At 53.0% G+C, this 26,315-nt stretch overlaps 3 protein-coding genes across 10 annotated transcripts in view; 1 reads left to right on the forward strand and 2 right to left on the reverse strand.

Annotated features, from left to right (window-relative positions):
* Nucleotides 1-17,064, reverse strand: part of UBA52 (ubiquitin A-52 residue ribosomal protein fusion product 1) — a 112,907-nt gene extending 95,843 nt beyond the window's left edge. Inside the window, exon 1 of the mRNA XM_072029201.1 lies at nucleotides 17,058-17,064. The gene's annotated coding sequence lies outside the window, so the exon portion shown is untranslated. The remainder of the gene's footprint in view (nucleotides 1-17,057) is intronic.
* On the reverse strand, nucleotides 1,334-17,395 carry PGPEP1 (pyroglutamyl-peptidase I). 7 transcript variants are annotated; one of them, XM_072029204.1, is made up of 7 exons: nucleotides 17,025-17,061; nucleotides 15,465-15,546; nucleotides 14,539-14,597; nucleotides 13,919-13,971; nucleotides 8,329-8,445; nucleotides 7,718-7,950; nucleotides 1,334-7,384 (listed from the first exon to the last, which is right to left on the reverse strand). In XM_072029204.1, exons 6-7 carry the CDS (start codon nucleotides 7,921-7,923, stop codon nucleotides 7,192-7,194), a joined length of 399 nt encoding a protein of 132 aa, XP_071885305.1. In that variant the 5' UTR covers nucleotides 7,924-7,950; nucleotides 8,329-8,445; nucleotides 13,919-13,971; nucleotides 14,539-14,597; nucleotides 15,465-15,546; nucleotides 17,025-17,061; the 3' UTR covers nucleotides 1,334-7,191. The 7 variants fall into 7 exon arrangements, with proteins under 7 accessions (XP_071885305.1, XP_038024960.1, XP_071885304.1 ...); XM_038169032.2 differs by lacking the exons at nucleotides 14,539-14,597; nucleotides 15,465-15,546; nucleotides 17,025-17,061 and adding an exon at nucleotides 17,319-17,395; XM_072029203.1 differs by lacking the exons at nucleotides 14,539-14,597; nucleotides 15,465-15,546; nucleotides 17,025-17,061 and adding an exon at nucleotides 17,292-17,380.
* Nucleotides 17,396-17,458: 63 nt separating this feature from the next.
* Nucleotides 17,459-23,798, forward strand: LSM4 (LSM4 homolog, U6 small nuclear RNA and mRNA degradation associated). Of its 2 annotated transcripts, XM_072029207.1 has the most exons (6): nucleotides 17,459-17,574; nucleotides 17,780-17,821; nucleotides 17,941-18,039; nucleotides 20,210-20,393; nucleotides 20,844-20,929; nucleotides 22,440-23,798. In XM_072029207.1, exons 1-5 carry the CDS (start codon nucleotides 17,572-17,574, stop codon nucleotides 20,927-20,929), a joined length of 414 nt encoding a protein of 137 aa, XP_071885308.1. In that variant the 5' UTR covers nucleotides 17,459-17,571; the 3' UTR covers nucleotides 22,440-23,798. The 2 variants fall into 2 exon arrangements, with proteins under 2 accessions (XP_071885308.1, XP_038024961.1); XM_038169033.2 differs by lacking the exon at nucleotides 20,844-20,929.
* Nucleotides 23,799-26,315: the final 2,517 nt, after the last annotated feature.

Below are 26,315 nucleotides of genomic sequence, written 5' to 3' on the forward strand. Positions count from 1 at the left end.
AGCCCCCAAACTGGGGCTACCCAAGGAAGCCTCGTCCCTGGTGTGGTTGCTCCAGCCCCAGCCGGTGGCAATGAGCACCGGGACAAATCCTGCCCGCTGTCTGTCCGTCTGTCCGGCCAGCATCGGCTGTCTGGCAGCACCATCTGGTGGCACGGGCACCGCACCAGCCCTCCCCACGTCCCCAGTTTGCTCCCAGTCAGGACCAGTGGCCACGGGGCTCTCTGCTGAAGGCACCTTGTGCCACCCCGACGGCAGCAGCCCCATGATCGATGGCACCGGAGGGACCCGGCGAGGCGAGGAGGTGTTTTTGGAGAGAGCTCGGGGACTGGGGCACGCAATGCCACGCTGCTCGAGAGCCCTGTGCTGGATTTTGTGCCTTCTGCTGCTTGGTTCACCCCGCCTGCATCCCCCAAGGGTGCAGAAAGCCCCTACCACCAGAGAGATGGAGCAGGAACCTCCCCAGCTCCCCATCGTGTGGGGACAGCGCAGGGCGCACAAAGCCAGGAGATTTCCATTTTTCATTAGCAGATCTGGAAAAGATCAAAGAGATTCAGGGATCACCAGCATGTTACCCGTGCTTTACCATTACCTCGGATTTATGCCCCTTGTGAGCAGCTCGCAGGAAGCCAGGAACATTTGCTGGGGGGACTGGGCCATACAGATACCTCATCTAACGAGGAAAGAGGAGTTATTTTTCGTTTAACGCCACGGGGTGTGGAAAAGCAGGTAGTCTTGCCCCAATTCCAGCAGGTGATGCGCAGAGGCTCCAACCTCAGCTCTCCAAGCTCTTGCCTTACACAAAACGAAACAGAAATCTGAGCAGGACTGGTGGGAGAGAAGCACGAAGGGGGTTGTTCACCAGATCTCTTCAGCGCTGCCTCCAGGAATTCTTAGTGAAACGGGTGAGTTTCAAACTTGCAAAGGAATGCCTTAAGTGGCTTTTGCTTCCCCAAATTTCTGGCTCTTCAGGAACAAACCGTGCTGCTGCGTTACTTTCAAGAGTCTTCATCAAGTCAGGGGAGGACAATCCCCGGGCCTCTGTATCTAAATATCAGCAAGTTTGAACAATATTTTCATAAGCGGTATCTCGGTGCAACACTCCGTGTATTCTGGCTTTATCCATGTTCTTCCTTTGTACCTCGAGGTAAATTTTCTCTCTGGATCAGATCGCAGAACGTAACGGAGCGACAGACACCTTCCTGAATAAATTTATAACAAACAGCAAGATAAAGGGCAGGGCAGGAGATCCAAGCAGCCCAGGGACTCACCTCCAACAGCACACACCGAGCACCCTACAGAAGGCACCTTTAAAAATCAGTCCTCCCAAAGGCTGTTCAGAGTTAAACTCTTTATTTACTTTGAAACATCAGTTTAAATTTTCAGTTACAAAGTCCAGTCTAGTCATAGCAAGCCGAAAGTCTGTTACGGGTTCTTTATTACACAGCCCTTTTGTGACACACGAGATTGTTTGGGTTTACAAGGCACTGCAAGAACACACTGAGAAAAACAGAAGCCCCCGACGGATTCCTAATTGTGGCTCCAAGAGCCCTGATGAGCATGAGATTGGCGACACCTGAGATACCCAGACAGACACCACGTGGTTCACCACGAGGAACGAGAGGAGGACCCAAAAGGAGGACCCGAAAAGAGGACCCGAAAGGAGGAGTGATGCTGGACCATGCACATCCGAGCCCAGAAGAAATGTGTCACCTCGAAGAACGGACAGAATGACCTCAAAGAATTTGGCCAAGCTAATTAACTAAGTAGCAAATGCTCTGATTTTTATAATTTCTCGCGTCTGAGCGGGTTTCTGAAAACCTGGAGCTCGATTCAGTGCAGGTTCTGAATACTTGGGTAAAGGGGGTGCTGAGCGAGCCCAGCAGCTTCTCCCGGTGATGAAGCCCGCTCGTTCCACCCACCCCACGTGCAAAAGGCTCGTCCGTCCCCATCGCCACCGCTCTGCTTCCCAAAAGTGAGCCCAGCACAGGACAAGGCACTCCCTGTTTAATCAAAGTAAACATTTGCAATTTAAGAAGCTGGTGCAATATCAAACCTGAACGTGTACTTCAGTAGCACGGAGTTTCATTTAAGGGCAGTGTACGGTTTCATTTCCTATATTTAATTCCTATCTACGGGGAGGCATTTTGTTCCCTACTTTGTCTTAAAGCAGACGGACCAGAAGCAGATCTCGGGTTTTAATTAATACAAAGAAGAATTAACGACGTCCTCAGCTTCGTTTCTGCTTTGTTCAGCAGAATCTCACTTCAGTCACATAAGACACTAATCAGACATGAAGACAAGTTTTAAGAAAAAGTGCACTTTATACCACAAAACATTGGGGTTTCTGGTGCAAAAAAGGACAAATCCACCTATGTTATTTTAAGACGGGTACTTACAGTAGCAACTAGGGGTATTTTATCCAAGCCAACAAAAAATACTTGAAAAAAGCCTCTGCAACTCTGAGATTTCTCATCAAAATATTCTTATTGGATAGCGTATCGAAGCAAGTAGACAACAGGCATGAGGTTACTTGGTGGAAGTACGCTCTAGGAGTACAAATAAATCGGCAATAATTTTAACGTCTGCACTGCAGGATGAGATCTGAAAGTCAGAATTAAAAACCAAAAACACCGCCACACCAGCGTACTGCCTGCACCTAAAACGTCCTGGTTTCCAGTCCAACACCACCGCTCGTTTTTAGAGCAGCTCGGTGTCTGAGCACAGACCGTGTGGTTAGAGTCAGAAACACGCTGTAATTTAAAGAAGATGCACAAGTCACGACTAATTAAACCATGGAATACCACGGTCAGGTCGTGACAGCTGCTCCAGGCTCTCGTGTTAGCGGGGGAGCAGCAGCTGAACTCACCCCAGGTTTTCCTCCTTTTGCTTTTGAGCAGCGCCTCCTGCCACTCCTTCCCTACGCCGCCTAGGAAAGACCGCACACGAGGTCAACAAATACTACAATTAAATGAAGATTATGTGAGTACCGGGAGAAATTTCAGTAATTCTAACTTTTTCAGACTTCTCGTTAACAGGAACAGTGACACGGGGAGTCTGTGCTGTCCAGTTGGCACGCCGCGAGCGGCCCGCAACAAATCCCCTTTTGCCAGCTGACCGAGGCACTGGGAGGTTAAATATCGCCTGCACAACAGCAGGAGAGACGCACGGAGTTTGGATGCTACATCTAAGCCTAGGTGAGTAAACACGAGGTCAGTTTCCTACCGGACTTACCACGCATTTCGGCGCAACCCCGCAAGACGGAGCCGGTTCAGCGCGGCCGTCCCAGTGCTCCCAGTGCCGCAGCACGATGCGGGGCTGCCTGCAGACCAACGCCTTCCCCATTTCTGCCAGGAGTCAGCGTTCCTGCTACATTTACTCTGGACGCCTCGTCTTTGGGGTGAAAGCAGAGCAAGCTAGAGTTCATCAAGCCCTAAACTTCTGAACGGCCTCAGTCAGGTCCCTCCGCGAGGGACTCCTGAGCCAAGCAGCCCTCGGCTGCATCATGTCCCAACCACTCTCACCACCTCTAACCATCCTCATGACCTTTTCATCCCTTCCCACTTCCACCACGTTTAAGAGGAGGCAATCAGATTGGGGAATACTCCAAACAAGCGTAAACTCCTTCGTGGGATTCCTATGGATTTTGGCACAGAGGTGCCCCAAAAATACGAACAGCTTCTGTGTTTGCCTTCAGTCACATCCCCACAAGGCAAAGAAGCTTTCAAGTTCACAGGATCTTTTTTTTTCTGTTTTTGCAGTGTCTCATAAGAGATTACCAGGTTTAATTCAAAGGAAGAATCTCCTGACACCACATCACCAAGCAACAAAGGAGTATCCGGGTATCTGGAGCTCCTCAAAGTCCTCCACAGCATTTAAGAACTGAAACAAGTAAATTGTCATCACCAAACCTCACCAACACACGAGCCAATTCCTACTCCACGCTGTTGGCAAGCAGATAAAATGACATCAGACCCGATACATTGGAACCTCCCCAATTCTCTCTTAACACACAAAATATTCTCACCCCCGTTCCTCGGTGACGTGCATCACCAGAGACAATTCTGCAGTCACAGGACCCTAAAACTTCATCAGCTTTCACATGTTATAAATTGCAGGCACTGTAATTAACGCTAAACCTGAACTTCCTACGCTTACTCACTAGCACAAAAGCTTTTTGTAGTCGGCAGCAGGTCTCCCAGTCAGTGCAAATTAGCAAATTCTATTTATTGATGATCTGGAAGAGAAAGCAGACAGTAAGCAGTACACAAAGCATCAGCTCTTTGAAGCTCTGCATCATTTTTATGTGATACTTCCAAAGAAAATACGCTCCTACACGAAAAGTGGCAAGAATTAATGGATTTAACAAAAAGCTTTCAAAAAAAAATTATTTAATTTAGGGCAGATTAAATAAAATTAGCTTAATGGCATTAAAAAGTTTCACTATACAAAATCTCTCTACCACCAAGACACCCCTTACAAACATGATCTCTGAGGACTACTTCTCAAAAAGCCAGAAGATTATAAAATAAATTATGCTTTCTAAGAACCCGGCCACGGGGGAGCTTCACGAAAATGGGTTATGAGGAAAGGCTGCAAGGAATGCTCCAAGTATTTCTGAAAATGAGATGTCCACAGTGGCACACAGCAGGTCAGCTACCGCAGGCCTCGGACAAACACAAGTCACAGGAGCCAGCTCAAGGCTTTCCCCCTGAGAGGACCCGAGACACTTCTGGGAAGAGGGCAGACGCTGAGCAGGAAATACCCCAAGGGCTGATTAAGCTAATTTGCAGAGCCACATCCCCAAAAGCAGCCGCTGCCTTCCCTGCTGGTGCGTTTCGGAGCTTCCTCAAGCCCACCACGAGCATCCCCGGGTGAACTGCGCCGTGCTCCCGGCAGGGATGTCCCAGGTGGTCCCAAAGGAAGCCTGAGCGAGCAGCAGGAACATGCTGAAACTCAGGGGACAAATGGACTCTGCTTGTGGACAGGGCTCGAGGCCAGGCAGGGATCTGCATCATCCCTCCTGCCTCGACACACGAACACTGTGGGTCCTACGCCTGCTTCGACCCCGTGGGCATTTCCCACAGCCATCGGTCTCCCACTCCCCTTTCATCCACGACTACATCACACGGAAATTAAATAGCAACACTGAAAATGACTTAAATTGATCGCTGAACGTAGCCAGGTACACAAATCTCTTAAAAGTTTAGCAGCTAGGATACACCGAAGACAAAGAACTTCTTAGCAGATAAAGGAAGAACTCTACGAGGGGATAAGTAGCTCAACTATTTGCAAAACCGTGTCAAGTCACGAATATTTAAACAAAATATTAAATATAATAAATTACTAATCAGAAAGCCTGCCTGCCTGCCGACGATCTGATAAGTGCTACTTTATTCGAAAGCAAAAGAGAACATTGACTTTGAAGGCAAACTCTTTTGATCAGGAAAGCCTGTACACTAAGTACAGAGGGAATTTCCTCGGTAAACCAAACATCTTCATACCCAGATCCCCTTGGCGAAGTTACTGCAACTGCAGAAGGCTTCGCCCTTGCGCAAGGCTTCCGAGGAGAAGTGGCATTTCCTCTGTCATCACTAGACTTCTACTGGAAAACAGCACGTTAGTGGCAGCTCTCACTGAGAGATACTATAGCAGAATCGTTCATAATTAGAAAAAAATTAAAATAAGGATATTCTACAACATTTCAAAAAGCTGCTTTATATATATATATATTTATATATATCTGTAATAGCATTAGAATCAAATCACAGACCTCTTCTTTTAAATGGCTCCTTGATAAGACCTACTGGCCATCAACGACCAGTTTGGGGTCTGTTCCCACCTAACATCACCTGTCTTTCACTGGAGTCTTGTAATTTGGAACCAAACCTACGTGACAAGTGTCAGAAACGTTTAAAGTCCTGCTCAGAACCTGCAGGTACGCTTTCCCAAGGGAATTCCTGGGAAAGCCCCCACCAGAAGCAGTGCTTCGTACCCTCCCATTGGGAGGGGGGCACTAACAAACAGCCGGGAACACTCACCCTAAGCAGCATTCCTGGTTCTCAAATCATTGCCTCTGGTTCCCAGACAGGGGGAGGAGGTTTAGGATTTTAGAAGATCTCATTTGGCAGAACGTCTCTGAATCCACACGTTCGCATATTTATGCCTATAATAAATCAAGGCGGCAACTCAGAATTTAAGTTAAACATTACTCTTTGCCTAACCTTTAACGAGAACGAAAGTTCATAGCTAAGGAAGTTATAAATTAGTCAGCCTTCACCTTAAAAATAACAGCTAGCACCAAGAGTCTACGATAAAGATCTCCTGTGGAGAAAGTGGCCTTTAGCAAAGCTATTTAACCGCTAATGATTTGCTTTATACACATATGAAACAATGTGTTTTGTACAGGAGGTATATGGTTGATTTGAGTGAGGAAGGTGGCATCGAGAGCCTCATAAAAAAAGACATTTGGAAATATTTGGCGCAAGGTAGGTTCGTACGGTATCTAAAACCAGCGATCTCCTGCAACAAAAGGAGCCCAAACCACCCCCCTGCTATCTGCAGCTAGCAGTTAACCAGCACATCAACGAGGACCCGACTAATACTTGGAGAAGCAGGACGAGAGATCAGCAACTAAAATGCGCTTTCAATTTCAAAAGCAATTTTGAAGACTCCTCAGCTCCAACAAACTTTTACAACAGGCAAACCCACTCCACTCCTGCCATCCTCAGTTATACTCTTACATCAGAACCTATAATTCGGGCCAAAGAGGGAAAAAAAAAACAAAGCAAAATGAAAGCAAAGCTTTCGACTTAAGAACTAGTCATCAGAGGACGGAGTTATTAATTCCCTGCACCCGAACGCCAAGTCCAGGTGAGAAACTTTCCCTCTGCACAGCATGAGACTGGTCGGGAGCTGTCACTGGACCAACAGACAAGCTCTGGATAAAGCACAGCGCACACACACACTTCAGGAATGAGTGGTCGCAGGTGTTTTAAAGAAGAGATCTCGAATCCTTCGTCGCCTAGGCTGAAATGTGCACATTTGACAAAAAAAACGTCAATTTCTAGAAGTGGAATTTTCATTTTTTGAGGTCTCCAATTCTCGTTCTGTACGTTTCAGACCATTTTCCCCAGTACGTCTGTAGCAGGGGAAGTTTTGGAAGTGCAATACTAGGAGGGCTTCTGCCCCCTTTCAGTGTTCATGCTGACAATTGATTTTGTCTTCCGAATGCTCCAAAACATCAAGCATTTCTTCTATGATAGCCTGTAGGGCCCGACCCAGCTGTTCTGCAGTGTATGGTTTTCCCAGCGGAGGCACATGAACAAAAGCTGACCTCCCACGGCTCTGGTACAAGGAAGTGTAGTAAGTGAAGTCACAGAGGTACCTGAAATATAAAAACAGAGCTTATTTAGCAACAAATACAGCATGCAAACTGCAGGACAGGACAACCTGTGTTCTTTTCATTCAGCATTGCAGCAACATCCTGCAATAAAAAGCGCGATGCGAGCCAGGTGTAGCGAGTCTGTAATTGCTTTAATCTCAGCCGGGACAACAAAACGTAAAAATCTCGGCGTTTCCCATCATAAATGTGTGACTGCAGAAGAACAGAGAGTGCTGCCAACCCCGTTAGAAGCGTGCGGGCCTCGTGGCTGAGCACGGAGGGAACAAGTACGGCGATACCAATCTCTTCTCCCCATCCATCACTGCCATCCCGTACCTGCCAGCATCCTTCGATATAGTGACCGTGACGTCCAGCCCCAGTGCTGAGACTCTCTTGCAAACCGTGTCCATGTCGATGATGGAATCGATGCACTCCGGGCCACCTTCCACGCAGCACTGAGAGCCCGGGCAGAAGCGGCAGTTGTCCAAGCCTTTGTAGCCCACGTTATGGCCACACTTCTCCAGCGTGACGGTGGTGGCCATCCCCGAGACACCCACGTGAACCACCAGCTATGGGAGAACAGAAACGAGTTAGACAAAGCAAGGCACAAAGGATGGAGAATCACAGCCCACTATTCCCAGTTAAATACCGGTGGAGCTGTCACCTGAACAGCCGAGGGGGCACAGACCGACTGGGAGCTGTCTAGACAGCCCTTTACAGCGGCCTCTTCACACTGCCTGCTCCCATTAATGGGAACACTTTATTCTGAGCCATAAAATTCTACAGATTCACACGTTCTCACGAAAAAAAAGAGGAAAAAAATCTAGCAAAGGACTACAAAACCAAACACAGGCTAAAACGTGACTTCACGTTACGCTCGCTGCTGTGAGGATGCCAGATGTCAGCCCTTTACTCTGCCTTTTCTCCTCCTCCCTTTACTCACTCACTTGCGGACTGTGCTTTTTCCATAAGGCAGGAATTAGTCTTTGCACTGTCTGGTATTCAACTGGGACTTCGTATACGTGCAGATCTACGTCATCTCGCAGCCCAAGCTTCTCCAGTTCCTAGGAACATATGGAAATTAAAAAAAAAGAACAAAACAAGATGGTCAGACACAAGTTCAGCAGAGGATACGCTTCTGCAGGGTTTAATGGCAGAGTGAGGGCCAAACAGGAGCTTACACCATGGGCTGTATGAACCCTGCAAACAGCAAAGCATCCCGAGCATCCACCAGGTGGGAACTGTTCCTTCCCAAAGCTATGGCGAGGGGAAAAAAGAGCAGCACTACTATGCCAGTCTGGTTTTCTGTCTCATACCCTCCTACACTGCCTCAAAGAGAGGGTCTTTTGACGGTTAAGATAGAAGGAGCAGCAAAAAGGAAAGAAAAAAAAACATAACTGGGAACAACAAAGGCATCTCCCCACCTGTGCCAACAGTCGGCAGCGACAGGACCGTTTGTTTTGCTCTGATGTGTGTATAACTCAGAAATCAACATTTAACTGACAATAGCTATCAGCAACTCCCACGCTACAAAAAAAAGAATGGCTTCAATATTTTTAGAAGTCTATAGTCATATTCACTTTGTGAAAGAACTGGATATTATATAGAAAAAGCAGAATTGAGAGGAATATATTCATAGCCTGATTTGTTATCTCGCAGGGCTGCTGGCCCAAAGAGCAAATTCATGTTTGTTTCCACAAAAATAGATAACAGCTCACTCCCACCCTTAGTTATTCTGTGTCTGAGCGTCTCTACAAATATTAGCTAACAGTCCTCGTATGGGAGACTGCAGCAACATTGGCATGCCCTCTTCAACATATTTGTTTTACTTTATTTTGGCAGAATCTGGAATACAATGCAGGCTGTTCCCAAAATATAAACCAGGTTTCCTTTGCTAGCTCTACCTATACCTAATATATCGTGCTTAATTTTGCCGTTTGAACTGCTACCATTTCGGTGATTCAACTAATGCAGGAAATTATTTCTTCCTCTACAACATTAACTAAAAACACGCCCTGAAAATAGCCCTAATATCCAGGCAGCAAACTTTGCCAATTTCCATTAAACCTTTTAAAACGCACAGCGTCACTTAAATACCTTGCACAGACTCCCTTAAAACAGGAAGGCAGAGGGAAGAAGGAAGAAGAAAGCTCTTTCTTTTTCCCAGTATTCCCAACCTGCACTCCAAGCTCCCTCTAAACAGAGCGCGAGGTCATGGACACTGCTGCCTTGCTCTTCTCTGGTCTCTGTTTCAGCTCACTCCAGTCTCACCAGCAAAGCTTCAGTTAGAAACCCAAACTTTCAAGAACTCAAGGAAACGACATAACCACACGGTCTGAAACCTCTGAATAGAAACGTTCTCAAACAGAGCCGCCGGCTCGGCTCTGAACCATCAGGCTTCCAGTGCCTGAAGTGACTTCAGCCACCACGTTTAATGAGTTCCACCAGCATCTAATTCGGATCATGTTTCTCTCTGACGAAGACAACATTTTTGGCACTCTGAAAAATTGTCCAGATGCTTTTCAAGACCGATAAAGCCATCTCTGAGTCCTCCCACAGCTGTCTCCTCTGCACAGAAACCACAAGAGCATCCTTCCCTCTGAAGTCGGGGGATCGGTGCTCCTGCAGCCAGGCCCACGTTGCAGTTACAAGTACCAACTCCAGCTTTTCACGAGTTGATACGCAGCAAAAACTCGTCTTCCTGTGCTGTTCTCCTCTGCGACACGTGTCAGTTAGAAAAACTGAATCTTACTCATGACAAAAGCTCAGAATGATTACTTGCATTAGCATCAAAGGAGCTGCAGGCACGGCATGAAAAGAACCTGGCACTCTCACATCCACGTACCACTGTAGTTGTTTTCATGGATCTGAAGTGAAAACAGCAACGTAAGGAGACATCAAAGTATCAAAGGGCATTTTAAAATATTCTTGAATGATTAAATTATCTCCATTTCGGGTTCTGATCTAGTGATCAGAGCCAAGAGCTGTGCTTTCATGCAGTTCTTTCTTTATTTTCCTGTGCGTGGAGATTTATACTCGCCAACTTCAGGCTAAGAAGTGCAGATAAGCTGTTTTCAATGAAGCTTACTACTGAATTCCAAATCTTATATTTAGCTGGGCCTCAACTGTCTTTAAGTGAGAAGAATTTTAAAGGAGAGGAGTGGAAAACAAAGGCTGAGGTTTTTTTGACTCCTACATTATAATTTTACCTCCTCCGTTGTTCTATCTAAACATGAGCATTATCTTAGTAAGTTGTTTTTTTTTTCCTGTAGTTATCAGCATCTATTTCTTTACTGGGGTTCTGAGGGGGGAAAAAAAAAGCAACACTTTTCACACTTGTACAGACACCACGGTCGGTGTAACAAGATTTAAGATAACTCAAACACGCAGAAAAAGCAAGGGTAAGACTTTCACGGACTAGCAGATATGAGCAACAACCGTGATAAATCACTTGCTCCGAGGGCAAGGCTGATATTAAAGGCTTGCTGTATTGATTAGCGTCTGGCACACACAGACATTCATTACCAGAGATGGATGCTAAGTGATGTTTCATCACATCTTCTTTACACAAACCCGCCTTCAAAACGTTAGCTGTTTTATGCGGCGCGTTAATGAAGTAAGTAGTTTACAAATTAGAGTATTCAAATACGAGCCAGTCTCTTTAGGAAAAGCTCCAGAGCGTTAATTGGTAGGAATTCATCATCACTTCTCTGAAGAGCGTGAAGCAGCTTCTAAAGACGAAGCTGGGAGCTGCGAGCTCTGCCGGCTGCTCGCCCGCGAGAGACCTCGGGCCGTGACGCCGAGCAGCCCCTTCCCCAAAGGCAGGCACGTCAAACGCAGCTTTACAAACCCACAGCTTGCCTTTAACCAAACGCACTTCCATGCCATAATAAAGATGTACTCTGGCCCCCAGACAACTTATTATCCGCAGCCTTGTGTACCTGACAAACAGAGAAAAATGAACGCGTTTGACCGATTCCCTGACCCCTCCACAATGGGCTCCTTTGTCAGCCTTTAATATCCTTATCAGGTCTGTCTAGACACCCTGACAGCGATTGTGCTCCGTAAGGCCAAAACGCACCCTGACCTCCCTCCTCGGCCCCCAGCCCTGCCAGACACGCTTCTAACGGGGAGAGCCGAGGCCTGGCGGGCGCCATGGGGCGCAGCCGGGCCTCCGCCATGAGGCGCAGCCGGGCCTGCAGGCCGCAGGATGCCCCGAGCTAAAAATCCCATTTTTCCTCCGCTTCTTCTTACAGAAATGTCTCCCCCCCACAAGCAACTGTAAAAAAAGCCTCGGAGGAAATGTTAAATAGATGGAAACGTGGAATGGCAAACCTGTGTTTTGTAACACACGAAGTGTTTTTACTGCCGGCCTCGGAAGAGAAAGCAGCGAGAAGTTACTGTCCCCCTCTCTCTCTCCCAAGCATAAAAACACCCAAACTTTTAATCTTAGCATTTGCTTCCACGACTATTTAAGATACCCTGTGTGTTAATCACGTGTAAAAATCATTTATTTTCACGAACAAGCATCGATACTAGAAATACACCACAGTCTGAGGGAAAAGTCACACCGCACAAATAAAACCCAAAGGAAGACCGGGAAGAAAAGCAGAGGATTTTATCCTCGGGATGCAGGATAATAAAAGATGTAATAAACCAGAACTAGCTTAGCCCTAAAGCTAGGAAGGATTTACAAAGATTGTTTAATTGATTTTTCTTCTATTAAGATGCAGATCACACCGTCTGGGACTCAGAAACTCAGACACGCCTTTGTGTCCACTCAGCTCCATGAAGTCCCCCGTCTGAAACTTGCACAATGCCCAACTTGCATGTGCTCAAAGACATGCTGTTCCTTTTTGTCTGGGCCTCTCCGGGCTGAGACGGGGGTAAGGAAAGGCAAATCCTCCCCACCGCCTCAAAGTCGGCGTTTGGAGCCAGAAGCCAACACAAGCTGTTAAAGTCGGGGGAAGATCGGCCCTAACACGCGCGGCCAGTTGTAGTTTTACATTCTCAAAGCAGCCCCGAGCCCGTAAAATGAATTTAAAACACACACGGTGACTTCCTCTATCAGCAACGCCTCGAGCTGCTGGGCTGAAGGGATGACAGCCCGCTTCTCCTCACACAAATTATACATTAGGTTTGTTTTTGTAAGCAACATCACAACACCCACTACTCTTCCTGTCCCAGAAGCACAATACCCCTTTGTGGATCTTCTCCAGCATAAAAGTAGCTTGTTTACAATAGCTGGCGTTACACAAATAAGAACAAACCAAGCCAATTAGCCTTGCTACTAAATTCCACCAACGTGCAATTTTTATCCTTAATAAAGCTTGCGTTTTTCCCCAAACTCCGCCTGAGCAAACCCTAACGCAAATAAATTCAGCTCCAAAGGGCTCCTGGAGCCAAAGGTTTCGGCTTCTCATACCAGGCAACACATTAGACATCTGGACATTAGTTGCCTGTAATTGATTAGAGTTTGTGATTTAATTTAAAAGCATTCTAAAGCAGATATTAATCTCAGAGCTGTGAAGGGAAGAGAGATGTGTTTGGGAGAAAAATAGATTTAATTCCCTGGGCAACTGTACTAAAAGGTACCCTTGAATTCCCAGTAGCTTTGTCATAAACCACATCCAGAAGTGACAAATAAGGAGGAATTGGGATAATGTGACAGCGCTGTTTGAGGCTAATGCTTTAACAGCGTACTACAAAGCAGCCTTAATTCCTTAGTTCAGCAGGGCACCTAGCAAGAGTTGGATTTCTTCTTCCTGCCTTGTTTGGGAGTGTATCAGTGTTATTTAGATGAACATATGTCACATATGCTCACGCAGCTCTACAAGTGGCATAAGGTGGCTGTGTTAAAGCACGCTACGACCTGCTCAAGCGACGATGCTTCACGAGCACTTCGCACACCGCATCTCCAGTGAGCAGGAGCCAGCCCTGCAACGCCTGCTGCTGTTTCGTGTGCTCCCCGAGCACCCGCACGCCTCCTGCTTCACCCACCGCAGCCCAGCAGGCTGCCCCGAAAGGAGCCGAAGGGAGAGAGCAGGCAGCGGTGGAGGCTCCCTTTGGAGTCAGTCCCAAAATTCCAACCCGTGTTTGACAACTCCGCAAGGTTACCACGTGCAAGTCTCGTTACAGATGAAATAGCTTAAAGGTTAACCAACTCACCCAGATTTCAAGCTACAGCTGGGAGGAAAACAAGAATTCATTTAGCTTGCTTTCTTGTTTTGAATTCTCAGCAGCACACGAAGCTCCCCGCTCCCTGCCCCACTCACCAGCTCTCAAATCTGAGGAGTTGACCCAGGAATTCCTTACTTGCCTTAGCTCTATTAACTCCATCTCATTAAGTTCTGCTAGCTAAGGGGCTGTTTTCTGAGAAGCGAATAAAACATTACCCAGCTGGCCATCTGGAGCGAGCTGGTCTCAGCTGAGAAACGGGGAAGGCAAGGTACAAAAGAGCTGCGGGCTGAAATCTGTGCGGGTCGGTGATCGGCACGGGGCTGATTGAACTTTCCCCGAAGGAAGTTAGAGCGTTACCTGGACTGCAACCCAACTGGCGTTAACGGCGTGCTCTCCGAACGGCCCAAACCCTGAAACAGAATAAAAGGCATTCTTACACGTTTGGCTAACATGCAAAGTGCTCTGCGCTTCTCTGGTTTATGTATTTTGAGAGGAAACCCACTTAAAATACCCAATTATTCACCATATATTCCTTATTCACCTTACATTCCTCATTCCCTTCCTAACTACCTACTAGAGACCTTCACAGCAACGTTTAACTACACATCTTACAACAAAGGAGAACGAGAGCTTGCCTCAAAACCAAAAAAAAATCTCCTTTTTTCCCCAGCAGACACCGGGGCAGCGGATTTTTTTCCTTCTCTACCAGGTTAGGGAAAAACTTGCTACTAGCAGATGCGTTGACTGATGTCACGGAATGAGACTCTTTATTGGATTTTCTAATCCTGCTCGTAACAGCCTGCACCAGATGCTTCCAAAACCATCGACGAGCCTGCCTCGAGTATTTCTTCCTTGCTTTGAGCCTTCACCAAAATCTCCGTGGATCGGTCTCTCGAGGAACCAACCCCAACGGTGCTGACAACCCACGTCCACGGGGCAGCAAAGGTCACGACAGAGCTGTAAAAACCCTTACTCACCCCGTTTGCATTTCCTAATGAGTAACCCAGGGTTAACGAGTAATCCATCACATCTTTCCCTGAGCAAGCACACAAAGGTTAGGCATTTATCGGGGCGCGATGGCACCGCGCCTTAATTGAGGACGTCGGAGCTACCCCGGCAGCCTCACGCAATTAGGGGCAGAGATTTTGGCTAACTCGTGAAGGGGACCGGGGAGGGACCACAAATATTACGTGACACGTTAATGGAAGCGGGCTGTTTGCTACCAAAACAGGGGAAGGTCGGGGTCACATCGCTCAGGGTGATGTGAGGGACATGCACGGCGTGGGTGCTCCACCTGGGTGGGAACATTAGAACCGAGCCACTGTGTATTTGGGGTTATTTCTCCCCCAAATAAACCTCCTGAAGGAGTCCACGAGATCAAACAGCGGCGTGTTTCCCACGAGATATTATTAGGATAAGCTACGGCTGCAGCAGAGGCCAGCAAGCTGAATAACGAGACGACTTCTCAGACGCTCCCACAAGTCAGCGATGACTTACGCGGCTTTTTGGAAACCATCACGGCCCTTAGGGGTTTCACCCCTAAAGAAATCCTCATCTTCTTCCGAGAAACATAAAAATGAGCATCCCTTTTTAGCCGCTAAAGCGTGCCGTGAGGCTGAAATCCTACAGGTGCCTGCCTGTAGGAACGCAGCCCCCTCGTTCTGCTGGCACAGACCCCCCGGAGGACTTTGGCTCCTGACTCATCCCCCATCCAGATCCCCCCCCGGGTTTGCTTTGCGCAGAAGATGAGCAACTTTTCGGCAGCACCAAACTCCGGGAGCTCTCCCACGTCCGCGTTAGGGCCCTCCAGGGCTCGTTAGCGGCGAGAGCTTTATGGGATTATCTCCGGAAAGGGCTCGAAAAAGGAAAGGGCACGGAAATAGCAGCGATCCTCCGACCGTACCCGAAGGGGAACTCGGCGTGACGGCGGTGACGAACGGCCACGGGCAGCCCTCACGAGATAAGGGCCGCACTTCGGAAGCGGACTTCCCCCCCCCAAAAAAAAAAAAACGGGGGAAAAAAGGGCGAGAAGAGGCACTGCTGGCAGCAGGAGTGGATTTCGGCGACGCCTCTTTTCTGTTTAGTCACCGCCGAGCACCAGGAGCCGCCACCTGCTCTCGGCAGGGATTTTGGCCTCCAGTTATCCCCCCCCACGCTCAAACGGCCTCGGGTTCAGCTGCATGGTTTGTCACCCCCCCCTCGAGGTCCCCGTTTGGCACAGGACAGCCTGCCCCACACACCAAGCTGCCTTTGTACCCCTTTGGGGTCTGCGAGCCCCCCAGTTTTGCTCTTTTCCTGCTCAGCAAAGCCTTAAGGGGGGGGACTGGGGATTTAGGGGGAACCCCAGCTCCTGATACCCCCACCCACCGCAGCTCCCCCATCCCCAGAGCACCCCCGGCCCTCCCAGGGCTCACCCCACACGTGGGGAAGCTGCCGAGTATCGCCCTGTACCCCCCCAGCACCATTCTGTACCCCCCCCAGCATGACCCTATAACCCCCCCAGCATGACCCTATAACCCCCCAATTACTCCATAACCCCTGAGCGTCGCCCCCCAGCTCACTCTGTACCCCCCATCTCACCCTGTACTGCTCTCAGCATCACCCCCTGCCCACCCAGATCACTCCGTGCCCCCCCCAACATCAACTTGCACCCCCCCAGCACTGCCCCGTACCTCTCCTGGATCACTCCCTACCCCTCCCAGACCACTCTGTGCCCCCCAACACCACCCCCTACCCCCCTGCATCCCTCTTTACCCCCCCCAGAATCACCTCGTACCCCCCCCAAACCACTTCATACCCCCAAGCATCGCCCTGTACTCCCCCCGGATCACTCCATAACCCCCCCGGATCACCCTGAACCCCCTCCAGATCACTCCGTCCACCCCCCAGACCATTCTGTAACCCCCCCATATTACTCCATACCCCCTCAGATCACTCCATAGCCCCCCCGGAACACCCTGAACCCCCCTCCAGATCACTTTGCACCCCCCCCAGAACCACCCTGAACCCCCCCCAACCACCCTATAACCCCCCATATCACTCCGTACCCACCCCATATCACTCCGTATCCCCCCCAAACCCACTTTATACCCCCCAGCACCCCCCAGCACCCCCCCAAATCACCCCACACCCCCCTCAAACCACTCGGTACCCCCCAAATCACCCCCTACTCCCCCCATACCACCCCCTAACCCCCTTAACTCCCCCCCACACCCCCCAAACCCCATACCCCCATCACCCCCCATGAACCCCAACCCCCCCACAATCCCCACAAGCCCCCCCCAGCCCCCCCTTACCCCCTCTCCCCCCATTTCCCCCCCCCAAAACCCCTCAAAACCCCCCCAAACCCCCACCCCCGCCTCCCCCACCCCCCTCCCAGCCCTGCCCCACACCCCCCAGCTCCCCCCACACCCCCCCCAGGTCCCCCCCCGGTCCCTTTTTCCTCCCCCCCCCCCCCCCGTACCGGTGACCACCACCGCCCTCCGCGGCCTCTCCATCGCGCCTCGCCCCCGGCGCGCGCCCGCCCCGCTCTGAGCGCGCGGCCCCGCCCGGCCATAGAGTTGGCCCCGCCCCCCCCGCCTAGAGCGTCCCCCCCGAGACCATAGAGTTGCGAGTTGGCTCCGCCCACCCAACTAGAGCGCCCCCCTGTGGGCACAGAGAGCCCCCTCAACGCCTCTTCCGCCGCCGGAGCCGCCTCAGCGCGGTGCCCCCCGGAGCCCCCCCCACCCACCCCAGGTTCGCCCCCTCCCGTTACAACCGGAACGGGCCCGGGCCCGGCCCCGCCGCTCGGGGGCGCCGCCGCCGCCTCTTCTTTCCGTCTTCGCGACACTGTCGTGAAAGCGCGGAGGGGAGTCACCGCGCTGCTTGACGGCCGCGCTCTGATTGGTCCCGCCGGGGCCGCGCCGCGCGCTGATTGGTCCCGCCGGGGCCGTGCTGTGCGCTGATTGGCTCCGAGCGGGGCCGGGGGCGGTTTGAGCGGCGGCGGCCGGCGCGGCGGCGGCTCCGGCACGATGGTGAGGGCGGGGGGGGACCCTGAGGGGGGCTGGGGGGGGATCGGGGCCTGGTCGGGGCCTCAGAACCACGGCCCCGGTACCGGCATCGCCCTCCCGGTACCACAGCCCCGGTTCTGGTGTCAGGGCCCCGGTTCCGGTCTCTGGGCCCCGGTTCCGGTGTCCCGGCGCTGCCTGAGGCCTCTCCTCCCGTTTCTCCCCCTCACAGCTGCCCCTGTCGCTGCTGAAGACGGCTCAGAACCACCCCATGGTGAGTACCGGCAGCACCGGGCCCGGCCCCGCTCCCCCGTTAATTCCCCCCCCCCACGGGCCCGTTGATGCCCGGCCCGGTTCCCTCCCCCTTCCCGTGACCGCCGTTTGTGTCTCCAGCTGGTGGAGCTGAAGAACGGCGAGACCTACAACGGGCACCTGGTGAGCTGCGACAACTGGATGAACATCAACCTGCGGGAGGTCATCTGCACCTCCCGGGTAAGGGCCCGGCCCCGGTCAGCACGGGGGGGGGGGAAACGGGCAGCACGGGGGGGGGGGAAAGGGGCAGCACGGGGGGGGGTGACCGAGCCCCGGTCCCGTTTTTGGGCCGTCCTGGTTGGGCCTCGGTGCGTTTTTGGCTCCCCTGGCAGCGTGGCTTTGGCCTGAGTGGGGTTTTAAGTGAGTACAACGAAATAACGTGCGTGAGGTAAGTGAGGAGACACCGAAAAACCGGGATGGAGGCGGGGGGGTAGGGGGGGGGCCTGTAACGTGCAGCCCCCTCCCCCCCCCGGTGAGGATCCTCGAAGCGCCACGGCTCCGTCTGCGCCCTCTGCTCCCAGCTCTGGCTCTTCTGAACCCGCTCCCCACATCAAACGGCGGCAGCGCCGCGGCGTTGGCCCGCCCTGGGCGCCGTCTGGTACTTTTGCCCATGGCCAGAGGTGCTCCGGGAGATTGGGATCGCGGCTGGGCTTTGACCTCAGCCCCGAAGTGCCTGGGCTTGTCCCTGCCCCGGCTGCGCGCTGTTGGGAAGCCTGGCTGAGCTCCCCCTGCCTCGAAACTGCAGGGGTTTGGGGTAAAAATGGGCAGAGAAACACGGATTCTGCAGAAAATCTCTCTGCAAAGCTTTGGTACCTGCTATGTCCACAGCACGAAGCTGTTGCCCGGTCCTGCTGGGGCTCAGGGATGTGTTTGTGCGTAAATATGGCCGAGGAAAGGTTTGAGGGGGACTTTCAGCACGAAGCAGCAGCTTTTAGGACGTTTTGGATCCCCCTGGACTTAGGGCAGGGCAAATAGGAAGGCGTTTCTCTCCGGGCTTTGCAGGAGGGGGTGACAGAACCTTATTAATGCTCAGAGACCCCATAATCCTGTCCCCTCCTGCTGCCTCCTTGCAGAGCAGCTCTGTCCTCCCTTATAGAAGAGGCATTTCTCGTCTTTTCACCCTCCCGAGGGCCCTACAGCTCCCTCCCACCCCCAAAACGCCTCCAAATCCCTGCTGGGAGCCTGCTGGGAGCCACTTCCAGGGCAGCAGCGGTGGGGACCGGCCGCTAGATGGCACGGAGCGGGGCCTGGCGGCCTCCCCGTCCCCACGGGCTGTTGTTTACCCGTGGAGGAGGCCGGAACGAGGAAGCCTGGCCCTGGCTCGATCCCTTCCAGCATCGGGAGCCAAGGCTCAGCCTGGAGGATCCGCGGCAGGGTGGGGTTTGCCGGGTGCCTGGCTGGAGGAGGCCGTTTTGTTCCTCTCCTCCTCGTCTTCGCGCGCGCCCAGGGCTTGCCCGCACACGCAGGGCTGCCCCAAATAACTCCGGAGCCGTGGGGGGACGATCCCGAGAGGTGAAACGAGGCGTTCCTGGGCAGCACGCTCCTCTGGGACGCCTTGTCTGCCCGTGCTGCTCGAGGAGAGCCGGGTTTGAGCTCTCCTGCGGGGCAGAGCTGGCTGCACGAGGCCCCAAACCCCCTCCTGGTTACATTTTGGGCGGCAGCTTTGGGTTTCAGCCCCCAAAACCCCCCTCTGACCCCACAGCTGCGCCTGACACGGTCCTGGTGGGCCACATCCTGAAACCGCCTCGAGCAAAACACGGCTGCTCAGTCACTTGGCTCCCGGAGCCCTTTTTTTTTCTCTTTTTTTTGGGGATTTTTTTAACTTTTGGATGTCGTAAGCTCCTTATTTTCCACGGCGGCGGTTCCTGTGCATCTGGTGGGCACCCGCCCCACACCCAGCTGGCTCTGGATGCTGCCTGGCCGCTCAGCTCCCCGCCCCGGCGACGTGAAATAGCGAGGTGACTCCCAGCTGGGGCTTCTGCAGAAAAAAATCTTCCTCTGCTGGACCTGCCCCGAGGTGGTTCCTCGCAGTGTTTGTGTGGAACTTCGCACGTTCCCCTCCCCGGGCCCGCTTTCAATTCCCTTCCCTCTTCTTCCTTCGTTTTCTGTGGGTGTTACAGGCCGGGGTGGAATCGAAACCCCCCTTTGGTTCAGGGCTGGGTGCCCTCCGTGCCCCTCCAGCTCCGTGGGGTCGGAGAGGGGAAACCAATTTAGTGGCTAATTAGGGCTTGAAAAATACCAGCGGAGCCGTCGCGCTCCTCGGAAGGGATGAAAACGTTCAAAAACCAAAAAATGTCCCAGAAAAAAGCACCCGGCCTCGTTTCCAACCTAAAGCCTTGCTCCCCGACAGGACGGTGACAAATTCTGGAGGATGCCGGAGTGCTACATCCGCGGCAGCACCATCAAATACCTCCGCATCCCCGACGAGATCATCGACATGGTGAAGGAGGAGGTGGTGTCCAAGGGCCGAGGCCGCGGCGGGATGCAGCAGCAGAAGCAGCAGAAGGGCCGCGGGGTGGGCGGCGCCGGGCGAGGTAATGATCCTGCTCCTTTTTGGGTCACAAAAGGGGGAGATTTGGGGCAGATTTGGGTCCCTGCTTCCCCATTTCGCCTCCCAGGGCTGCGGGAGGCAGGGGCGGCTCCCGTGCGAGATCCCGGCGCAGGGAGACGTGCCAGGGCTGTGCCTTCCTCGTTACTGGGTTGGGCAGGAGCTTAATTAAGAGAGGCTCCGAATTTGGCTGTTTGTGCCCCTCCTGGCTTGCTGCGGCCCCACCAAACTCCGGGTGTCTGCTGGCGTAGCGAAGCTGGGAGGGAAACAAGAGGCTGTCCTGCTGGGAAACAGACACGGCTGTGACCATCTCCGTGCTAAAAACCACCTTTTCTCCCCGTGTAATGGGATTTTGGGGCTTCCGACCTGGTGCTTTGTGGTTTTTTTGCTTGTTATTGTGTTTTTTTTGCTTGTTATTGTGTTTTTTTTTACATAGAGAGCTGCGGGTTTGTGCTCCTCCTGCTCCAGGTGAACAATCGGTGCCTCTGCTACGAGGGGAGGCTGCCAAGGAGGCAGAAATAGGTCAGGGCACCTCCTCCCCTGCCCCACTTCACACGGCTGGGGGATGTTTTACCCCCTCCCAGCACCGTCCTCCTCACGGCCCTGCCGCTCGCCCTGCGCTCTCCTCACTCAGCCCCCGGGGTCCCTCGCTGCGGGATCAGCCCACAGCAGGAGCCCAAACCCCGCGTGGGCTCCCTCCCCGAACCAAACCAGGGAATCGGGGCTGTAAAAGAAGCCCTGGGGACTGAGGCAGGCGCCCTTAACGAGCTGTCTGCATGCGGGCTATGCGAGGAATCCCGGCGGGACGGCTGGGAGGTACCTGGGGCCATCACGCCACCCCAAGGAACGTCTCCGGCTCGCAGGGATTTCAGGAGGAAAAACGCCTCCCAAAAAGCTCCGAGCGCGCAGCGGTGACCTTTACAAATCTGAAGGGGCCTTTTTATTTTTCCTCCTTCCCTGCTCGGTGTCCAGAGCGTTTGGCGCAGCAGCTTTTTGGCCGGGCTTAGCTTGGGTAAACATTTGAAGCTGAAGTCTTTTCTCTCCCGCCCGTGCTGTGGAAATATCCACCTTGTGGAGAGCCGGCCCGAGCGGTGTTTGGAGGTGGAGTTCCCCCCCCACCCCCCTGTTTTGATGTGCAGCTGAAATTCGCTGATGGAATATTTTAAAGGGAAGCTTTGGCGTTTGCTAATTAGCTAAAAAGGGTTGGCTCTCATTACCGAGACATGAAGGAAAGAAAAAAAATAGGGAGGACAATTTTGTTGGGAGGCCAGCAGGCAGAAGTAAAGCTATAATTGTGCGCACGCGGTTGAAAGGATTATTGTCTCTGCCACTGGGAATCCTGCTTTTTTTTTTTTTTTACTCCTTGCCTCGCCAAGCTTGGGAGCTGTGCTCTTTGCTCGGGATGCTCGCAGGGCTCCGGCTGCTTCCAAAGGACTGCGGGGTTAGAAGCATTTTTCCCCCCTCTGGTTCAGACTTGTCTCGGCTGAGCGAGCAGAGGGCTCTGCAGCGAGTTCTGCCTGCGCCGAGCCTAATTTTGGGCTCCAGTTTTTGCACAGAGGGTGCTGGCAGGGCGGCCCCACGGCCCCTTCGTCGCTCTCCCCCCTTTTTGTTGCTGCAGGTTTGGTTTTGCAGCTCTCGGGGGGGGCTGCGGGATGATCTGCCGACCCCCCGGTGGCAGGTGCTCGATTTAAAACCTCCTCTCTCGTCCTGGGTTGGGTTTTTCAAAAGAGGGGAGCTTGAGGGTGAGAAAAAGGGGACTTTAAAAATAAAAAAAGGTGATGAAAGAGGTGAATTCGTGGTAAAGCACCGGAGGAGAATCACTGAGCTCGCTGCCGAGAGGAAGTTTTGGGGCCTGATGAGCACAGGGTCTGGGACTGGCAAGGGAAAAATCCACAGGTCCCACCTCTGCTGCTGCAAAAATACAAAAACAGGCGTGTATTTGGGAGAATTTGGAGAGCTGTAAAGCTCTGGGAGGTGTTCCTGGCGTACGCTGATGTTCTGGTGCCTCTGCTCTTCCTTTTTTGTCCCGCAGGTGTCTTTGGTGGCCGTGGCCGAGGGATCCCAGGCAGTGGAAGAGGCCAGCAGGAAAAAAAGCCGGGCAGGCAGGCAGCGAAGCAGTGAGGGGCTGCCTGCGCCCTGCCCAGGGACGGTGCCGCGATGCTTTTGGGTTCGATCGCACCTCAGGATCGCCACGCCTCCAAAAATCTTCTGTTCCTGCTCCTCCGCCAGGCAAAACCTGCCCCAATCTCGTAGTTTGGAAGCCCCTCGTGATTTGACCTGGGACAGCGGGGTTCCTCCCTTTCCAGCCAGCAAATCTGCGATTGGAAACGGCCAAAAAGAAAAAAAAAACAAAAAAATTCACGGTGAAGGACTTCACTCCGTGCCCTCTCCGCAGGGTGGGAGCACGATTTAATTTGGGGTCACCAGGTGTAATTTCAAATAGTGGTGTAGGAACCGAGGCGACCGCTTTCCAGATTTTGTGTTAGGGTTTTGGTTTTTTTTTTCCTTTTTTTTTATACTTGAAGCTTTGTAAAATCGTTTCGTTTGTAACAGCCGCAGGCGTTTTGGTTTGAAAACACTGAACTTGAGGATATTGTGTCCCTACATGAGTTGTCCTAAAGGTTTGTTTGGGGTTCTTTTTATCGGAACAGACCCTGAAGCCACCTCCTTATCCCCTGTTCCTGGCCGGTCACTTCTGGCTCTCCCCAAAAAGAGAACCTGGGGTGAGCGTCTTGAAGGGTTGTTCCCCCCAGAGCTCTGTGATGAGCGAGGGTTTCCCAATTAGCATCTTCCTAATTTGACTCCAGATTAGAAATTTCCTTTCCTTTAAAGGCTTTTCTGCGTTTTCTCGGGGCAGGCTGGTGTGCCCCTTACTCCGAAATTATTTTTTTGGTGTTGTTTTCTTGAAAAGCAGCCGAGCTGGCCGTTTCCCCCTGTGCCTGTGACGTCCTGAAATCTGATTTTTTTTCTTCCAACCCACAGGGTGCGGGGTCCCACGAGCAAAATGCACCCCAAAATTGAACCGAAAGCCTGTGGAGGAGCACAAGGGGGGGAAGAAAGAGGTTTTAGGCCTTGCCTGACCTCCCCGGTGAATGAAATCGTGTCATTTTAGGGGAAAAGCAGAAGATATTGGAACTCTGAACAGTTCCTTGGTTTTGTGATTATTTTTTTTTGGTTTCCTACAATTTCCCCGCTGAAGCCTGCTCGCTGTCATCGCCACTGCTGGGAAGAGAAAAACGAGTCGAGAACGTGCTTTTAGAGACTTATTTTTTTAAAAACGTTCATAAAACCCGGGCGCAGGGGTGAGTAGGAATAAAGCGACCTCTCTCCTCGCTGCCCCTCGTGTCAATAAACACCCGAGGAATTGGGGCTAAAACCTTGCTTTTTACCATCTGTGTGCCCTCCTGGCTGCTTTCTTTTTGTTAGTGGCAGTGTCAGGGCTGGATCCGCGTCCCCAGCTCCTGCCAAGCAGCAAACCCCATGCGGTGGGAGGGGGCCACGTGTGTCCTCCCCCCAAAAAACCCCCTTCCCGGAGCAAACCCCGCTGCGGTGTTTGACCGGGGCCGGGCCCTGTGTCAGATTTTCCCTTCCCAGCCTCTGCCTCCCGCCGCAGAAACCCCGCAGTGAAAAAAAAAAGGAAACGAGCGCGGGGCCGTCTGGGTTTTAGGGCTGCCGGGGCCAGATTAAAACCCTAAAGGACAATGGGATCTCTGGCTCCCGCTCCGGGTAGAGCCCTCCGAGCGCTCCTTATCTCCTGGAGAAACCCCAAACTCGTTAATTCTGCTCCCTAATTGCACCCACAGGGCCTCGCAGCCTTCCTTCCTCACTCCCCCCCCCCGCTGCCTTTTTCTACCTCTGGGGGAATATTTGGGGTTGGGTTGGAGGGGGTGCCTTCAAGCAAACCCCTCAAAACCCCTTTTCTGCCCCAAAAAAGCCCCGTCTCAAACCCCACAGCTCCCCTCCTGCCCCCACAACAAGGGGGTGAAAAACTAAACCAGGAGCGAGACGAAAACAACAGCGGGGGTTGAAAAAGCTCCGGGGCTCTCGGCAGCCACCCCACAACCCCAATCCGGCCCCATCCCGCACCCCAAATCCCCCCGGTCCCCGTTTCGGCGGCGGGGCCGTGACTCAGCCCCGGTGCAGCACCGGGAACCGGCCCCGAGCAGCCGGCGGGAGGGAGGGAGTGGCTGCCCAAATACCTCAGGGCTGCGCTCAGCGCCTAAAAATACGGCCGGGCCCTCCTCCTCCTCCTCGCTTTTTCCTTTTTAAACACCCTCTTTTATTTTTTTTACCCTTTTTTTATTTTTTTTTAACCCTTTTTATTTTTTTTTTTACCCTTTTTTATTTTTTTTAACCCTTTTTAAATTTTTTTTTTAACCCTTTTTATTTTTTTTTTACCCTTTTTTATTTTTTTAACCCTTTTTATTTTTTTTTTTAACCCTTTTTATTTTTTTTTACCCTTTTTTTTCCCTTTTTATTTTTTTTTACTTTTTTTTTTTTTACCCCTTTTCTTTTTCTTTTTACTTTTTTCTCTTGTTTTCGATTGTTCCAAGCCCCCAGGGGCAGCACGGTCCCAAAGGGGTCCTGGTTTTTCATTTTTTATTTTTTTTATAGGGTTTTCAGTGTCCCGGCTCCGTTCCCGGTGCCATCCCCAGGGGACAAATCCCGAGTCCCCGGTGTCCCCGTTTTGGGGTTCAACCCCATGGGACAAGAGGGGCAGGGGCACCCCATGGGTGCCCGACCCCGATGGGTTATCACGGGGCCGGTGATGGGGTGAGGAGGTGCTGGTGTAGAAACCATAACAGATTTGGGGCAAATTGTAGGGAAAATGGGGTGAGGGGAGGCTTGAGGACACGGTGGGGGCGTTTGGGGCCGGATTTGGGGCCGGGGATGGCCCCGGTGGCCCCGGTAAAGAGCGGGTACCCGGGTAAGGACCCTGGGGGGGATTTTGGGGTTTGGGGTCGGGGCCGCGCCCCGGTAACGATGGGGGTGGCGGCGGAAACGGGGCCCGGCTTGGTCCCGGTGGGGCCGGGGCCGGTTGGGGGTTAATTACCGGGAGGGGGGGGGGGTGTTAATTACCGGGAGGGGGTGTAATTACCGGAGGGGGGGTTAATTAATGGGGAGGGGGTTAATTAGGGGGGGATATGTGTGTGCGGGGGGGGTACCGGGGCTTGCCCCTGCCCCGTGCCGTGTGTCCCGGGGGGGTCCCCGCCGCCTCCCCGTTAATTCCTCCCCCCCCCCCCCCTCCCCGTTCCTCCTCCTCCTCCTCCCCCCCCCCCGCGGCTCGGTGACGTCACTGCTGACGTCATCCGCCCCCTCAGCCGCCCGCGGGCCCGGCCGGGCCGTGACGCGCGGGGCCGCCGCCGCTTAACCCCTTCCCCGCCGCCTCGCTGCCAAACCGGGGAACGGATTTGGGGGGGGGGGGCGGGTACCGGATACCGGATCCCGGTACCGGGGGGGGGGCTGTGGGGGGGGGGTGTGAGTGCTTTGGGCCCACCGGGGCGCCCACGGTGCACGGGGGGGGCACGGAGGGTACTGGGGGGGCACCGGGGGGGCACCGGGGGGGCACCGGGGGGGGCACCGGGGGGTGGGCGGGGCCAATTCTGGCCCCGCCCACCCCCGGTGCCCCCCCCGGTGCCGGCCCCGCCCCCTCCCTTTGTGCCCGGGAATCCCGGCGGGGCGCGCGCGCGCGCCGCAGCCCACGTGACCCCTCCCCCGCCGCCGCGCGCCCCGCCATGACGTCATCCCAGGGGCCCCCGCGCTGTTGTTGCCGTGTTCCCGCCGGTCGCCATGGCAACGGCGGGGGCCCAGGAGTGGGCGTGGCCCCGCCTCCCCGGGGCGGGAAAGGAAAAGGGAGGGAGGGAGGGGGGAAGGGGAGGGAAGGAGGCCACGCCCCCTCTGTATGCAA

Source organism: Anas platyrhynchos, chromosome 29, assembly GCF_047663525.1.
Source record: "Anas platyrhynchos isolate ZD024472 breed Pekin duck chromosome 29, IASCAAS_PekinDuck_T2T, whole genome shotgun sequence".
NCBI lineage: Eukaryota > Metazoa > Chordata > Aves > Anseriformes > Anatidae > Anas > Anas platyrhynchos.